At 45.8% G+C, this 18367-nt stretch overlaps 1 protein-coding gene across 1 annotated transcript in view; it reads right to left on the bottom strand.

Annotated features, from left to right (window-relative positions):
• SLC13A3 (solute carrier family 13 member 3) overlaps positions 1–18367 on the bottom strand; it is a 42444-nt gene extending 24077 nt beyond the window's left edge. Inside the window, exons 1-3 of the mRNA XM_054046334.1 lie at positions 18212–18367; positions 5196–5461; positions 4192–4355 (exon numbers count right to left, since the gene is read on the bottom strand). Of these exons, the coding sequence (XP_053902309.1) occupies positions 4192–4355; positions 5196–5461; positions 18212–18322 (541 nt within the window). The 5' untranslated portion in view covers positions 18323–18367. The remainder of the gene's footprint in view (positions 1–4191; positions 4356–5195; positions 5462–18211) is intronic.

The following is an 18367-nucleotide window of genomic DNA, read 5'->3' as shown; positions in this document are numbered from 1 at the left end:
TACATTTTAGGATTCCAGAGGCCTAGGATTAGGGTTACTAACGATCAAAATGCCCTGCTGATCATCATGGGCATGGACTCAGTGCTATTTTCCCCCTGCCCCTAGATTTCCCTGCACATACTTCATCCACAAACATTGCCTTCTCTTACCTTCAAGAAAATGTGGTGAACTATGGGGAGAGGACACACTGGTCAAAGTCTTTGGACCTATTTAATCGTACACTGAAGAGATCAAGCTCAGTGAACCAGGGAATTTTGCAGTGTCATGTTTTACACATGGCTAATTTATGGAATCAGAGTTAATTCTCTTGGAAAACTGAGCTTTGATTCCAAGGAAGCTATGATAAAGGGATGTAATTGGAAGGAAGAAAATTAACCCATTGGTGACTGTGGACTTTCTCTCTATGGGTAAATAGAGGGCCAAACCAAAGCCTATGCACCACTTAAATCCCACTTAAGCCTTGTGCTGGTCTTTTAAATTAGAGTGTAAATTTCATTTTGTCTATTTTAGATGCTCTCAATGTCTTTCATACTGGGCCCAAGCCCCCTCCCATATAGCAATATGGGAAGGATCCACCCCTTGACACCTGTTCACAGGCCTCCTGGGGCATTGCACTCCCAAGGCTGAGAACCCCCTTTCTTTTTTTTTTAAAAACAGAGAGAGAGAGAAAAAAAGACACTGCATAATGGTCACATTCCCAGTGATTGATGAAGTCATGAGTTATGCAGGTTATCCCAAATGTGTGCCAATAAACTCTTCATCCAGGGCTGTACTATCACACAATCTGTACAGGCTACATACTTTACAGAAAGACTGCTCTAGATAAAGTTTAGCTTTAACACTATTGTGCTCTTATTAGACTCCCTTGGCCAGTAAAGACAAGGTGACTTAATAACATGAACCCAACTTTTCAGGCATGGTGTAAAAAGATCATTACTATGAACTTTTAGAGGTTTCTAAAATATATTAAAAAAGTAATTTTTGCATCCCTAAAAATGTGACATTCTGAGGGCTGATATCTCGCAGTCTGCCAGGGGGGATAACAAAAGGAAGGGCAGAGCTTTGAATTCATAACTTTCTAAGGATATGAAGCTTCCATTCCTAGCCTTGTTGGACTGCAGGACAGACCCCATGTGATTCTGGAGAAGAAAATCTACATTCAGGAGGAAACATTTTTAAATAACTGTTCAAAGCTGCTCAGAGGAATGAAATGTTGGCAGAGATGGATTAGAGGGCAGAGAGGTGAGGTGGTCAAAGGTGCAGAATACATTCGTTATCACATGGCTCTGCAGTTGATCATGTGGATGTCATGGAGTATATATTTGGAAGTGTCAGAATATAATTAAATTAATTAAGGTTGTGTCTAAGGAATTTACAGCCAGCCTCAAAATGGAAAATTCCAGAAGTCACATGAAGGTGACTCAGCAGGTTTCTAACCCAACTTTGAAAATCAAGGATAGTTGGATATTTCATGGAAGGACAATTATCCAAACACTGTTAAACCCAAGTGAGTCATTCAAGCTTCAACTATCACTTACTATTTACCTAGTTTCCTATAACGGTACCCATAAATGTGGTATCTTCTATGGGTGAACACTAGTCAATACCTTTAGCAATCTATGGCCTTGATTCCACAAACACTTACTTACATAGCTGCAGTAGTTTATTCACATGAGTGAAGATTAAGTGTTTCCAGGCTCAAGGCTTTTCTCATCAATTTTTTCAGACCATTATATATATACACATATCTATATGATCAGTTTGTCAGTCATATACAGTAATTTAAATTATTCAGCTGCATATTAAAAATTTCTACAGGTAATTTCTTAGCCTTTGAGATCCCTTCTGAAAGACAAATGCACTCGAAAGGTACAAATTCTTTAATATATTTTCCCAGCTAAAATGTTTTTTCCAACAGCTAGACTAATTTTCTAGCCTCCTAATTGTTTTTAAATGTACCCATGCAGATTTGCACATGCACATCATCAGATGTCATTCTTAAAAGCAGCTCAAAATGGAGCCCATTTTGCAATATTTTTGCTATCTAATTTTTGAAATGTATAACATTATACCTTGGAAGTCTAAAATGAGTGTAGCTGTTTCCAAAGGTAGCGTGTAAATTGTTCGTTTCATGCAAGCTGTGCAAAAGTTGGGCAACAAAACCTAAACCTAGCTGTGAAACCAATCCTGGTGTCAAGCCAAGTTTCAATAACAGATAAAACCTTAAGGAAAAACCTGGTTCACAGTTCTCATTATCTTTCTAGATACAAACCAAATTCATTGTTCTTGACTGAGAAATTGCTTCAAGATTTGGTGTTCATTCTAGAAATTCAGCTTGCATTGTCCAGATCACAGATGAAGCTCCCATTCTATTTTCTAAATACGAGGACGAGAGAACAGGGCAAATCTGTCTTGGCATTCATATTAGAGCCAAATTAGGCTCCACTGTTACTGATTTCTACCTTTCTCCCAGACAAAGAGATACTAGGATATCTGCATTTTGACACCCTATATTTCAGTTGTGAATTTTTCTTTCACTTCTGCTTACTATACTGGCAAGTCTCAACTTCCAAATAAATAACAATAACAACAACGATGCAGCTAACATATCTGCAAACCATCACTCTGTTGATTCTGTGTATGTTATAGCCCTTGTCTGTCTTGTTTGTTTACATTGTAAATTCCTTGGGACAGTATGTACAGTACCTAACACAATGGGCTACCATAGGTCCCCAGTATTAATTGTTCCTTAGGCACTACCATAATAAACATTACAAATAAATAATAAAATCAGCTCAAAGGACAGGGTTAAAGAAAGTTAAAGATCAAACTCACTAAATGCTCTAATTCTGAAAGATCACAAAAAAGAGTGACCATTTGTAATAGACTAAAAATGGTTAAAAATTCATAGAGTAAAAGCAACAAAATGGCTTGGATCAAAAATATCTCATGATTGCCATACACTGATTGTGAATTACAACTCTGTAAGAACATGCATATGCTTGAATTCAGTTTTCTACATCTCAGGAATCAGCATCCACCAAAAAGCCATTACTTAGTAAGGGCTACTTCTGTTTCTGCTGTTCACAAAGGCAATTAGGAGAAGAGAGAGAAGCTACTACTACCCTAACCATCATTAACAGCTTCAGCGGGGACTTCATTTCTATTTTGCTGTTTTTTATCACTGTCTGCCAAAGAAAAAGCCTCCCTGGAAATTATTTTGTGAACAATCAAGCTACTGGGGAAGATTTTTCCGCAATTACTAAGCTCCCTGATTGAACCTTGTGCAATAGCTGTTTATTAATAATCCTTAGCATTTCTGTAGCACTAGTCCTGAGGATATCTCAAAGGTTTATAAGCCTCATTTAACTCTCTAACCCCCCATTGTTATGTCCATTTTACAGTTGGGAAAAGAGAGGAACAGAGAGGAGAAATGACTTTTCCAGGCTCATACAGCAAATCAGTGACAGGGAATCCTGACTCCAATCCCTTGCTCTAATCACTCCCACACTGGAAAAGGGTGTGTGCTGTAAAGGCTTGATCCTAAACCCACGGTAGAAAATGCCATAGCTCTCATTGACTTTAATGGTGCAGGATCAGGGCCTAAAAAGCCAGTGAATGTCTTACCCAGAGCCCACAGATAGGGCCACTATCTGTGCAAAAAGTTATTGTTTAAAAGAGGTATTGGCTGTCTCTCTGCCTATCTAGGTATCAATATGAGTCTCATCACCATCACATCTGGGTGCCTTCATGGGATTGATGTTTTATTTGCACCATTACTTTGCTTATCAGAGCTCTGTGGGTATGTATCACCCACCCTTTCCCTTTTTGCCCCAGGACCCATTTGCAAATCAAATGTTCCACCTCACCAGGTTTGTCTGGTGAAATGTCTTATTCAATAGCTCATGGCTCCCAACGGGTATGAGGTTAACCATGGCTCATAGGAATCTATTCTAATATGCATGACAGGAGGAGGAGCCAGGATGAAGTGAAGTAATGACAGAGGGTAACATTCCAATGCCCTTTCACCTCCATAATGAAACATAGTCTATTTAAAAGGCCATTCCAATACATATTAAACTTCAGCTAACAGGCCTGCTTTTGTCCCCATTGAAGTCAATGGAAATTTGGTCACAAAGCTCACTGGGAACTGTCCCCAGGTTGTGCAATCTATTGCGCTATGTGAGCTACCTGGATTTTCTTCATTTTCTCTGTTGAGATCCTTAGATGCTGCTTTGTCTCCAAAGAGGCTCTTCAGAATCGCATTTGCAATTGGAAGCATCATAGCAGTGGAGGCTGTATTGCTTAACCACATGGACAGGAAAGAAGTTGTCAACATCATTCCTAAGATCAGCCTGAAAGGCAGAAAAATTAAGTTTAACAATCTGTGTTTTGCAAGGTCAATTTTAGATTCCAGTAGAGAAAATCCCATGCCACAGTCCCATAAAATTAACAGGAACAAAGCTGGCTGTGGTTATCCTCAGGGCCGGCTCCAGGCACCAGCATTCCAAGCAGGTGCTTGGGGCGGCAATCTGCAAGGGGCTGAAGTCCGTGTGTTTTTGCCGCCCCAAGCAGCACGCCAAATTGCCACCGTGGACGGCGGGGGCAGTCCGTGTGCCATTAGGGCGGCACGCGCGTTTACACGGCGGCGGCAATTCGGCGGCAGCTTCCATGTTCAGCTGCCCGTGGTGGCAATTTGGTGGCAGCTTCATTGCCGCCGCCACCGCAGAAACGCGCGTGCTGCCCTAACGGCACACGGACTGCTCCCGCCATTGGCTGCGGCAATTCAGTGCACTGCTTGGGGCGGCAAAAACAGTAGTGCCGGCCCTGGTTATCCTATAATATGCCAGAGCATGTATAACTGGGATAAGTGCTAATGACAAGGCTGAAGTAGTTGCATTTCTCCTCTGCTTCATTACAAGCCAACAAAGGAATGAAAACAACCTGAGCTTAATGAAATCAGCAAGCTCTGAAAAAGGAGAGAGAGTGTGTGTGTGTGTGTGTGTGTATGTGTGTGTGTGTGAGAGAGAGAGAGAGAAGACAGAAGGGGTGTGTGCAATGCTCTTACTAGTGTGCACTATTGACCATTTGTGACATTGTTTTCTTGGCCAATCTGCAGCTCACATGTTGAAATCACCAGAGTTTGAGCCTGGGGAATTAAGGCACGAAGCAAACACCATTGGTCTGTAGGTTACCTTGCAGGCTGGACTCCCACTAGCATGAGGACCTTCAGGGCAATCCTGCGGTGCAGGTTCCACTCTTCGATGGCCGATGCCATGATTAAACCACTGAGAAAGAGGAAGTTGGTGTCTAAAAAATACTGTGGGCAAACTTTGTTCGAAGGGAGAATCCCCAGAAATGGAAACAAGGTGATTGGCAGCAGAGCAGTCACAGCCAGAGGTAGGGCTTCTGTGCACCAGTACACGGCCATCACGAGGATCACATAGAGGCATTTTCCCTCCTGAAAAAGCAAAAGGAAATGGAGAGAGAGAGAAGCTGACGGCTCTGGAGTTACAAACTCATAGACTCATAGACTTTAAGGTCAGAAGGGACCATTATGATCATCTGGTCTGACCCCCTGCATGCTGCAGGCCATAAAACCGTCCCTACCCCTTCCCTGGACTCTGCTGTTGAAGTCCCCAATCCTGTTTTAAGTGACCTCAATCAGCAGAGACCCTCCTGCTAGAGATCCCTGCCCCATGCTGCGGAGGAAGGCGAAAAACCTCCAGAGGCTCAGCCACTCTGCCCTGGAGGAAAATTCCTTCCCGACCCCAAATATGGCGATCAGTAAGACCCCGAGCATATAGGCAAGAGTCTCCAGCCTGACCCCTGTCAGCCATTATACTATTTACCTACCATTGCTTGGTTTTCCTTGACTACTATGCTTTACCATTAAACCATTCCCTCCATAAACTTATCTAACTTAATCTTAAAACCAGACAGGTCCGTCGCCCCCACCGTTTCCCTCGGAATGCCGTTCCAATATTTCACCCCTCTGACGGTCAGAAACCTTCGTCTAATTTCAAGCCTGAACTTCTCCACGGCCAGTTTATATCCATTCGTTCTCGTATCCACATTAGTACTAAGCTGGAATAACTCTTCTCCCTCCCTTGTATTAATCCCTCTAATATATTTAAAGATAGCAATCATATCCCCCCTCAGCCTTCGCTTTGTCAGACTAAACAACCCAAGCTCCTCTAGTCTCTTTTCATACGACAGGGTTTCCATTCCTCTGATCATCCTAGTGGCCCTTCTCTGCACCTGTTCCAGTTTGAGTTCATCTTTTTTAAACATGGGAGACCAGAACTGCACACAGTACTCCAAATGAGGTCTCACCAGCGCCTTGTACAACGGAAGCAGGACCTCCTTATCCCTACTAGATATACCTCGCCTAATGCATCCCAAGACAGCATTGGCTTTTTTCACCGCCACGTCGCATTGTCGACTCATAGTCATCCTGCGGTCTACAAGGACCCCTAGGTCCTTCTCCTCTTCCGTTACTTCTAACCAATGCATCCCCATCTTGTAACTAAAATTGTTATTAGTCATCCCCAAATGCATCACCTTACACTTTTCACTATTAAATTTCATCCTATTTCTGATACTCCAATTCACAAGCTCATTCAAGTCTCCCTGCAGGATATCCCTATCCTCCTCCGAATTTACAACGCCTCCCACCTTCGTATCATCCGCAAACTTTATCAGCCCACTCCTGCAATCGGTTCCGAGGTCAGTTATAAATAGATTAAATAAAATGGGTCCCAAAACCGAACCCTGAGGCACTCCACTAGTAACCTCCCTCCAACCTGACAGTTCACCCTTTAATACTACCCGCTGCATTCTCCCCATTAACCAATTCCTTATCCACCTCTGGATTTTCATATCGATCCCCATGTTTTTCAGTTTAACCAATAATTCCTCATGGGGTACAGTATCAAACGCTTTACTGAAATCCAGGTATATTAGGTCCACCGCATTTCCCTTATCTAATAAATCCGTTACTTTCTCAAAGAAGCCTTCGCATATTGGTACACTTACCACGAACAAGTAAATTGCACCCACTTACCACCAGTGTTCAGGGGTAGGGAGAGCATCGGAGGGGCTCACCCCTCATCTATGTAGAATTTTCCCCAGATCATTCCATTGGAGCAGGATTAAAATCATAGAAATGCAGGGCTGGAAGGGACCTCAAAATGGCATCTAGTCCAGGGCTGAGTATATCTAAAACATCCCTGAAACGTGCTTCTTCAACCTGTTCTTAAAACCTTCAGTAACAAGGATTCCACAGCCATCCTTGGAAGTCTAGTCCAGTATGTCACTATCCTTATAATTAGAGAGTTTTTCCTAATATCTACCCTAAATCTCCCTTGCTGCAGATTAAGCCCATTACTTCTTGTCCTACCTTCCAATGGAGAACAATTGATCACCATCCTCATTATAACAGCTGTTAACATATTTGAAGACTGTTATCAGGTCCACCTCAGTCTTCTGTTCTCAAGACTAAGCAATCCCAGGTTTTTTTTAACCTTTCCTCATAGATCAGGTTTTCTAAACCTTTTATCATTTTTGTTGCTCTCCTCTGGACTCTGTCCAAATTGTCTAGATCTTTCTTAAAATGCAGCACCCAAAAATGGACACAGTACACCAGCTGAGGCCTCACCAATGCCAAGCAGAGCAAAACAATTACCTCCTTTGCCTGACATACAACATTTCTAAACATACATGCCAGAATATTCGCCTTTTTCACAATTGCAACACATTGCTGGCTCATGTTCAATTTGTGATCCACTGTAACCCCCAAATCCTTTTCTAAAGTACTACTACCTAGCCAGCTATTTCCCATTTTGTAGTCGTGCTTTGATTTTCCCTTCCCAAATATACTTTGCACATCTTTACTGAATTTCATCTTGTAGATTTCAGACCAATTCTCCAATTTATCAAGGTAATTTTGAATTCTAATTCTGTCCTCCAAAAGTGTGCAACCCCTCCCAGTTTGGAAATTTTATAAGCATGCTCTCCACTTCATTATCCAAGGCATTAATGAAAATATTGAACAGTAATTGATCCAGCACTGACCCTTGTGTAACTCCACTAGATACATTCTCCAAGTCTGACAGTGAATCCTTGACACCTGCTTTTTGAGTATGGTCTTTCAACGATTTGGGCACGCACCTTATAGTAATTTCATCTAGATCACATTTCCCTAGTTTTCCTTCTGTGGAATGAAGAGAGGATTCGGGACCTAGAATCTAAGGAATCCTTAATATCCATGCACATCTCAGGGGCTTTGCCATAGCCATTGGGTTATGTGCATGGAGGCTCTGTGCCTCCACATGAAGGGTGGGTACATCTCCCATGTTATGGAGAGGAGAGTCAACTGCCTTCATGCACTGTTTTTTCTCTCCCATCCCCTATGCCTACGGATCTGCACAGGGATGGAAGCAGGAGGAGCAAAACCTGGCTGGAATGGGAAGGGAAATGTGCATTGATCCTTCCGGACATCACCAACAATAAATCCTCCAGCAACTGCATTAACTTTTGCACTGACACCCCTCTATATCCTTGAGGGTGATTGGGGGAGAACTGGCAATAAAGGAAACAGAGAAATAATCCACTTGACTAATTATGTTGTTAGTCTTCTGTCTACAATGCTGCTCAAATGAGATGAGAGTTGCTAACACTCTGGGTTTTCCAACAGAGTTTACAGACTGTAATGCAAATATTTTTTTGCCCTCAGTCCAAGTTCCAGAAACTTCGCAAGGTCAAATGACCTTTTTTCCCTATTGCCCAATCCTCTTCAGCTTCCAGAAAGGAAAGTTTCACCAAAATGAATTTCAACTCAGGTATCATGTTCTGTCTCTTATTGTACCAGTGATTTAAACTGTTTGTCAACATCCCAATGCAAAAGCGCCATCAACAAAGCTCTCAACTGATCTGGTTAGATAAAAGCACAATTCAGAGGGCTATTTGTAAAGACAAGAGTTTTTATTTTCCGAAAAGAACACTGACAATTTCTACATATTAATTAAGCAATCCAACTCAACAGGATACAACTTGTAGTCTAATAATTCACTTGCAGTGCAGGATCAAAAGCCAAGGTTTACAGACACAACCAGGCGTGAAGAATTGTACCGTGATTCTGAAGTGTCAAGTTGCAATTTTGTGGTGTCATCTATTAATCGATAACAAAAATAGCCAATGTTGTATTTTTGACAGAACTGTAGTTTTCTTGATGTAACTTAGTTCAGAACATAAACGGGATGGTCCCCACCTAAAGAAAAGTTTTCATTTAAAACAAGGAGTGTATCTTTAACAGCACCCATCCACCCACCCAAATTTTGATTAGAAGTAAGGAGCCCTAAGAACAACACCCACAACCTCTAAGTCCTTAATGAAACTGAACATTTTGAATTATCAAAGCACTCTCCAAATATTAATGAACTAGTGCTCCCAGCCCCTGGGAGGTTGGTTAGTAAGCATTAAGGGAGTTAGGTGCCTATATTCAACCGATTTCACCTGCTATCCTAGCCAGTGTTCTTTGGCCAGGGCAACTGCTTTGCCAGTTGGTGGGGTGGTCAGGCCCCCCACATCCAATGCATATACTGTCTGTGCAGCATGCACCACCCAGGGAATATGTAGCAATGTGTTCCTCCTGCCCATCATACTATATCCTACTCTGCAGAGCCATTGCATACCAGCACCACTCTGCTTCCCCCACCCCCCAAGCAGCATAGGGATTTGGGGAATAAGTCTCTAGCTCAATTAAAGTTCAGATAATTTTTGGTAGCAAATGCAAACTGTCAAGTGGGTCTTGTGATTGGGTTAATTTTTAACCATTTAATGATTGCTAGGGAAGTCTTGGGCAACCCTGCACTGCCCCGGAGCTGCTTCCAGTTATACCAGAGACAAAACTGGCTCTTTAGAGAATGGCCTCTGCTCCGCTGTGCCCAAGAGATACCTTTGTTCCACTTACGAATCCGGGATTTTTCATGTATGGTACCTACTGCGCACTCTGCAATGGCAGAAGAAGCCAAGCCTTACCTAGCAATGGTTACTACAGAAGACAAACTTCCACTGCCTGGCAGCTTGAAGGAGGTGACAGGAACAACCCATCAGAAGAAGTGAGCTGACATCTTGGAGGGACTTCAGTGGGGACAGTGTTATGGGAGCCAGGGCCGGCTTCAGGTTTTTTGCCGCCCCAAGAAAAAAAAAAAAAGCCAGAGTGTCGTCCCTTGAAAAGTGCCGCCCCAAGCACATGCTTGGAACGCTGGTGCCTAGAGCCGGCCCTGATGGGAGCTATTGGAAGACTTTCTTAGTCAGGCAAAATTTGCTGGGCAATACACATTCATCAGCCTGTTGGCTGCTTAACCCCTCCCTGCCATTTGTCACAGGCTAGGGAGAAGAATTAGTAAGGCTAATGGTTTGCAACCACTTTTGTACATACCGTTTTGTACCTTTTGTACATACCATTTTGTACATACATATTGATACCTTAAGCTCTCGTTACCTGCTACTGGTACTCAGAACTCCCTTTCTCTACCTCCACAATGCGGATCCATGCTGCGGCTTGGTGATAGTCACAGTCCCCTGGCAGAATTTGGATAGCATCAAAGGGCCTCTCCAAATTACAACAGCCTCCTTGGGCAGCCATGTTGGGTACTACAGCCCCACAACCAATACACCCCTAAGGCCCTTAGCCACACATACCTGTGCCAGGATAGCCAAAGCGGGAGAGGACTTTCCTCAGTTCCTGTGACAGGGGATTCCGCCCCGGGCCAGAATCTTTGGATCACCATTCACCACTCTGGCCTTTTTGCCCAGGGTAAAAGGGTCAGAGCAGAGGTGAGGATCTCACCTTTGATCACCATTGTCTGGCATACAAATACCTATCAGCCACCGGATTGCTTGCAAACTTTTCACAATTTGACATTCATACTGTTTTGACTGGCCACAAAGGTCACATGGTCTATTCACTGAGTGGGTGACCACAAGCATTGGAATCAGATTTCCACTCAGAATACTGGCTTCTTGCAATTATTCTGTAAATCATCATGTAACACATGCCTTGTTTGCAAACATTCTGGCTAGCAAACAGAGGTTAAATGACTTACCCAAGGTCACACTGCAAATCAATGGCAGAGCTTGGATCCCAGCTCTCTGTTCTCACCCGCTAGACTACACTCCCTTGCCAGAAGCAGTGATAGAACCCGGGAGCCCTAACTCCCAGGTCCCTGCCCTAACCACTAGATATCACTGCTTTTCATTCTGCCCATGCCTTCTCACCAGTGCACCATACCCCATTCTTGCAATCACTTCCTCTCGCAGCCTCGATGCTGCTAACCCACTGAACTCTATGGACAGCACCCACCGTCTCCAGTTAGCCTCAGACACCCTCTATTGCTACATAGTTTGAAAGTGGTTCCTGTTCATTGCTTTTAAACGGGAGAGCTTTTCCTGGGAGCTGGTAAGTTTCCTTACTCCAGTCAGGAGATATCCATTGCTTCCAAGCCTGCCAGTTCCTATATCTTGCTTCTGAGTTAGTCTTAAATTGATCTGTATTCATTAAGGGATTGAACCTGTGTTTTTAGACAGCACTGGGCATTAAACACTTGCTTGGTGCCCCCGGTAGCAGGCCTGGCTACAGCAGATGCTGCCAAGCCAGGGGACTGTAGACGCTGAGTTCATTAGAAGCAGTTGTAACAAGCACTTTGCACAGCTCATTAAAAGTGCCCCCTGTGCTCAAACTTGCAACACAGTTCCTTCAACCACCTGCTGCCCTGCCTGAGCTCTTTGCAATCATTCACAACTGCCCCTCGGGTTCTTGGATTAGATATTCAAGAATTTCAGCAGCAGCCAGAGAGGTGGGGAGAACCTGAGGGGCCCTGGTGCAAAGTGTGGTAAGGGAGATGCACTTCCTCAGGAAACCTTGCATTGTGGCGCTTAATGCATAGTCGACACATCGCCCTTTCATTGTTTCAGCCCCCACTGCGGGAGCACGTGCTGGCATCCAACCAAACCTGCCTCTGAGGTCAGACTTTCTCTTTCCCACTTATAGAACTAGAGATGATGCCAGTTACCCCAGGGTCTCCTCCTCCAACGATGTGACTCCCTCAGAGAGCACTGACAAATGCAGAAGGTGCCATTCAAATGTCAGCACACCAGGATCCTGCAGTCTGTCTGTCAATGTATGTACTCTCACAGGCGTCTTTACATGGTATCTCTGCTTACAACCGGAGCTATTGCTACCCTGCAAGGGGCTAATGGTGAAGTTTTTTAACAGTTTCCCCTCAGTATGGATGGAGGGGTGGGGGATGAGCAGCAATGGAAGGGCCCCAACTTGACAGGTGAACTTTCAATCCTCCGACACCCGAAACTATAAAAAATCAGGGAAACACCCTGTGGCAGTGTTCACAAGGAAACTCCTAGCCAGGTGAATGTCACCTGGGTGCACACTCGGATCATGTCCATTGGAAGGTTCACTGAGGGGTTCAAATCTTTTCAGGGAGCCTGGGCCCACTTAGGATTTTCCTCGTGTTAAGTTTGTAGTTTCTTGCAGTTCCAATGCAAGTCCAGGTGAATCGTCACCCTTTGACCCACAGCCCCTTGTGAATGGAAATGGATCCCCTCGGAAGCCAAACGAGCTGGCTCAGTCATTTACATGAATTGGCCTTCACAATTCCAGTGGAGCTTTTACTGAGTCAAATTAAAAAACCCTGAAGACCTTGAATAACCCAACCTGACCTCCCCCGCCCCGCCCCTACTGGGCACTCATAGTGCTCAGTGCTTAGGGCAAACTGAGACCTAAGATAATGGTTCTGTTTAAGAGCTGTACGTTAGGACCCATGTCTCCAGTCCCCTTTGAAAGACATTAAGAAGTGCATTGTGTTATGGCCAAAATCCAGCCCCTCCTTCATGGCTGTGGAGGGCCCTTTGGCAGCAGAACTGGTGTGGTTCCAATACATAAGGTAGGGCTGGATGTGGGGGCCACCTGTGACATTAGGATCTGGGCCTTTAAGGGCTTAGCTTCCAAGGCAGAGCGTCTGTGAGGGGTGCTGTGAAGCTGGAACAGGACACAGAATAAAGCAGAACTCTTCTAAGCACATTAAGCACCGAGTGACCACTGAACACTACAATGCACGGCTGAACCACCACCCACCAGCTCTAACTTCCACTTGCTTTTAATACCCCCCTCGAGGCAATTACACTGGCATAGCACACCAGAGCACAGTGCTCACTGCCCCCACACACACACACTGTCATGCTCCCTCCTGCCCAGGGATGTGGGGAATGGGTAGCATAGAGCTAGCTACTGTGGCTTCTCATTACCAAGGGATTGAGTCTACAATCAGGGCATGCCTTAGGGCACCTTTCCAACTGCTTTATGCTGCTCAAAGCTTCCAGAACGGAGAGGCTGAGGTACTGGCCCAGAGTGTTCATCCTATATATTTATCAGGGTTTAGCTACTATGCCAACAGATAGATTATATATTAAACCAATGCATGGACTTGCACCAGATCTATATTTATTATCTTCACTGAGGGCCTGGCTCATAAGAAACTGGTTTGAGAAACCCCCAAATCAATGAGGTTTCTAGCAGCTGTCTGTTCTAAGTCAGTCATTTAACTTCAGCCAGGCAGTTAATGGCATATGTTCCACAGCTAGCACATGTTCCTTTTACAAGCCACTATGCCATCTGGTATCCCACCACCTGGGCTCCCCTCACCTGCTGAGACTGCCTGTTCCACCCTCTTGGTGAACACAGTTATATATGTAACCTGTGCCCTTCATTTCCCAGCAGCCACCTGCTGCTCAGGCTGTGCAGGACAGGTTAACCACAGTTCCAGACGTCAGAATTTAATCCCACGTGGATACCTAAGTAAGGTTCTTTGCTTGCTGAAGAAAAATTAGTCAATTTGTTTTTTGAAACCCGAGGCTTTACCTCGAACGTGAACAAATGACACTCTGCAAGAGTCACTCCCAGGTGTAGGCTCATCCGTACTCTTAAACTTAAGGAGGACGGTTCAGACAGTGAAACTGCTGCTCAGATTTGTTTTAAACACGCAGGGCCAAAATCAGCCCTGATTTATAGGCACCGCACTGACATTGGGAATTTGACTTTAAAGTAATGCAGATAGTAATGGCAGCGAAGCAGCAACTTTTTTAAAATTGCGAATGAATTTAGAGCTCATGAAAATTAAAGACTAATTGCTAACAGCTCAGTCAGGCACGGTGAAAGTTTCCCATGTGCAACTCTGCCAATGCCTCTCTAACCTGACCTGCAGCAGCTCCTGCTATTCCATGCCTCGGCTCTCCACACAGTGCCCCACAATGCACCAAAACGCTGATCTGCAGCACCCCTCACACACAATGCCCAGTTCTGAGTTGCAATCCCTTCCACTTTTCCATCATTGGGTCTTTCTGGAGCAAAAAAGTGCTAATCACACTAACCTGTGTGGACTTGCACATGAGGAGTGTGCTACCAGCATATTAGAAACCCCGAGTCTGGGCTTGCAAGGCCTGGTCTTACACTACAAAGTTAGGTTGACATAAGGCAGCTTATGTTGACCTAATATATCAGTCAGTGCCTACACTACAGCTTTCCTCCCACCGATGTAAGTGCCCTACTACACTGACATAATAACTCCACCTCCAGGAGAGGCATAAGGCTTATGTCGGTGTAGTTAGGGTGATGCAATGTCTGTGTAGACACTGTGTCCTTTACATTGGCTGTCCTGTCTTGCAGGAGCCGTGAAATTGACAGGAAAGCCCTGCTCCCCTGGAGAGCTGGGCAGCTGGACTCTGCTCCCAGCTGGGAGCCAGGGTGAGAAGCCCAGGGGACTTCAGGCTCCGATCCCATCTTGGAGCCAGGGCGAGAAGCTGGGGTGACTTCCTCCCCGCTTCTGGCAGGGCTGGGGCAGGCAAGAAGCCCTGGGCAACTTCCCCTGCTCCCTGTGAGGAGTGGGGAGCAGAATGGGAGGCAGCCACCCCAGGAGCCTGTGGGGCAGCCAGGCTCTTGGCAGGGAGCTGCTAGTAGATCTGAGAGACCAGGCTCTCACCTCCCCACACTGTCCCTCTTAGGTCAGTGGAAGTGCTCCTGGTGAGGACAAGCACTCGATCTAAGGAGAGTAGTGTAGACATACATAGTATAGACAGTAGTGCAGTAATTACTGTGGTGGTTGTAAGTCGGCCTAGTTTTGTAGTGTAGACATACCCCAAGACAAGAGTCTGCATTTAGCACACAGATTGCTTCTTCTACGACAGACTGTATGCCTGGACCTACATCACTGTCAGCTTCAAAAGGAAAGCCATTAAAAGCGTTAAAGTCACTTGTTCAGCTACAGAAAATGAATGCACAAACTAATACAATGAGCTATTTACAAGTCTGCAGAAGGAATTAGATACCTGTTATGTAATCCTATTTCTGCCCTTTGAAACAATCAAAAGATTTCATATGCCCTTAGTAAGACATCATCCAAAAAAAAACAGTTATGCAAAACAGAAACTATGGATTTTAATTCCAAAAAGGAATTCTCTCTGCTCCTGTGTGGTGTCATCAACTAAAACAATGTTAATTCTTCTTCTTCTTTCTTTCATTTTTATTTCAGGGATTCACGTTGTGACTTTGGAAGTGAAGGTTTTATCTGACTAGAGCCAGGCACAAAGTCAGAAGACTACACAGGTGTCCCCAACACAGCTCTGCGAATGCACATGAATCATGACCTGCTATCGCCATGGCTATTCCAGTCCAGAGCTTCTCTTTAGCAGAGACTGCCAAACTTGCTGAACTGTGCCCAATTTTTGCTGATAGGAACAAATTAATTTTCAAGTGGATCTGAGTCATGATGTGAATTCAAGGGTAAAATTCTGCCCCGTTTAAGTCAATGGCAAAAAAACTCTCAATCACTGGGGTGAAATACCCCAAGTCTCCTGAGAGGAAATGCTAGTCATTCTAGACATCTAGCCAAACTTTGTGTGAGAGAAAGCTGTAAAAATCCTGTATTTCCCCAAGAAGCTTTTCAGCATTCACTGTAAAGACAAGTCACCTGCTTTGCTCTCTAACACACAGTGCCCAAGCCCATATCCTAAACTGAAAACAGCTTGTACAAAATAATCCAAATATTTCACTCAAGAAGCTTCTTCAGTCACGATAACAAAGGTTGTCTGTTTACAGGCACATCCCACACCTGCAAAATGCCATATTTTACAACATTGCTCGTAAGAGGGAATGATAACAAGCCATTTAAACCATGTAATACTCATTGGGCATATTGTGGTCCATGCATCACTTTATTGCGAATCCAACCACAATTCTGACACCAAACCTGCAACTTTTGGCTCTCCTGAGAAAACTGTTCTTGGCTGTAGATCTTGGGATTGACTTACAGTGAGATTTCCTTACAGTTGGAGAGATAGTGTGCCTAGCAGACAGAACACTATGGTGGGACTCTGGAACCCTGGGTTAATAGCTCTGCCACTGGCCTGCTGGGTAACCTTGGGCATGTCACTTCATCTCTCGGTACTTAAGTTTCCCTTTGAGGTCTACTGCTGAAAAGCACTCTATAAGCACTAGGTGTTCTAGGAAGGTTGAAAGAGTAGAATCACATACTTGTTAGTGCCAGATCTTAGCATAATCCACTTAATTGTAGCCAGTTCTGAGATCCTTCTTGCTTAGTTCTGCATTAGTCAATATTCCCACCATCCTGGGATGGATTGGTTTGTTTGGAGCTATCGCTGCATGCACGCTGCACACACACACACACTCACCAAAGCTCTAGGCACTTTCACAAATATATAAATACACATCACAGTTAAAATCACTGTATCTGCACCCTACAACAAAGCAACATTTCTCCACCACACCAATACAGTTAAACTAAGCCCTCCTGCAACTCCTAGCAGTTAAACCAAGAGAGACTCTAGCTCAAGAAACTACGCCATCCACAACCGTTGTAGCACAGCAGGGGAAGAGAGCCAGAGTAGCCAGGGCCCAAACCAGTTAGGGATAAAACCACACAGGGAAATGGCTAAGCAGCCAGTGCAGCTCACAGTCATAGGCTAAGCCTTATCCACGCTGTGAGTGCAGGTAGAACACCTTATTTTCACCCTCAGGCCAGACTCTGCTCACAGTACCAGGGGCATGACGCCATGCTGTAGAATCTGACCCATAGTGTGCTCTGGGGGTATGGGCCATAGATCTAATTCCCTCTGCCTTCTCTCTATCCCCTTGTGGGATGCCTGGCCCCATCTGTGCAAGGGGTCCTACGCAGTGCAGTTTTCCCAAGCTCAGGAATCCAATGCCATTTGGCCCTCTACGGAGCTGTAGGCACTCTTTGCCTTTATGGCCCTGCCAAGAAAACATTGAGGATCAGGTGGGGAAAGCCAAGGTGGGAAGGTTCATGAGGTCTCCTGACTTGAAATGCTCTTTCAGGGCATAGTGCTGCAGGTTCCCTTGTCTTCTTCTCCTGGGTGGGGGAAAGCTCGCTCCACAGGCAGTCAGCAGGGAGGGGATTCAGACCAGCATAGAAGCCAGCCCCAATGTCCCCAGTGTCTTGACAGGAAAGGGTCTGGAAAACACGCTTATGTACCAGGGCAGGGGTGCCAGCGTGCGGCGAGTGCTGACGGGCTGGAGAGGGTCACTTGGAGCCGGGCATGGGCGCAGCTTCCCGCAGCCTTTCCATAGAGCCTTGACCTGGCGCGGAGCGGGGAAAGGAGCGCAGGAGCACACATCGCACGGGCGCCCTGTGCCAGCGCTTGGCGCCGAGAGACCCGGCGGAAAGTTCTAAGAGTTGGACACCAACTCGCTGGCTGCGGTCCCTGCTGCATCCAAAGGCGCCGAGGCAGCCTGCTCCGCCGGGACCGAGAGACAGCCCCGACCCGAGGCGCTGGGCCGGTGGCGGATCGGTTCCAGGGAGGGAGCACCCGGCCCGGCGCGGGCAGGGCAGAGGGGAGTGGCTGGGGGCAGGTAGGAAGGAAGGTGGCTCGCCCTGGGCAAGGGGACAGAAGGGACCTGTGGAGGGAGCGTGGCGGGCAGGGCAGGGCCAGGGCTCCCCTGGGGGCAGCGGGCACGGCGGGGGCAGGGGGGTTCCCTGGGATGAAGGGAGGGGGTCGCTAGGGGGGCAGGTCTGGAGGTGTCTCTTGGAGAAGCAGGGGAATCGGGATTCCCTGGGGGCAGGCGGGAGGGGTCCCCTGTGGGGCTCCGGGGGGGGGTTACCTTGGGGGGCAGGCTGATGATGATGGGTAGCAGCACCAGCGGGGTGAAGAGTAACACCAGGAACCGGCGGATACTCCACACTTTCTTCGCTAGGGCTCCGACCGCTGCCATAGCCCGACAGACACCCAGCTGGACCCGACTGCGGCCGGGCGCAGG

The sequence above is a fragment of the Malaclemys terrapin genome, chromosome 12 (genome assembly GCF_027887155.1).
Source record: "Malaclemys terrapin pileata isolate rMalTer1 chromosome 12, rMalTer1.hap1, whole genome shotgun sequence".
Taxonomy (NCBI): Eukaryota; Metazoa; Chordata; order Testudines; family Emydidae; genus Malaclemys; species Malaclemys terrapin.
Note: the sequence above shows the minus strand (reverse complement) of the source record. Positions and strands in the feature narration are given on the sequence as shown.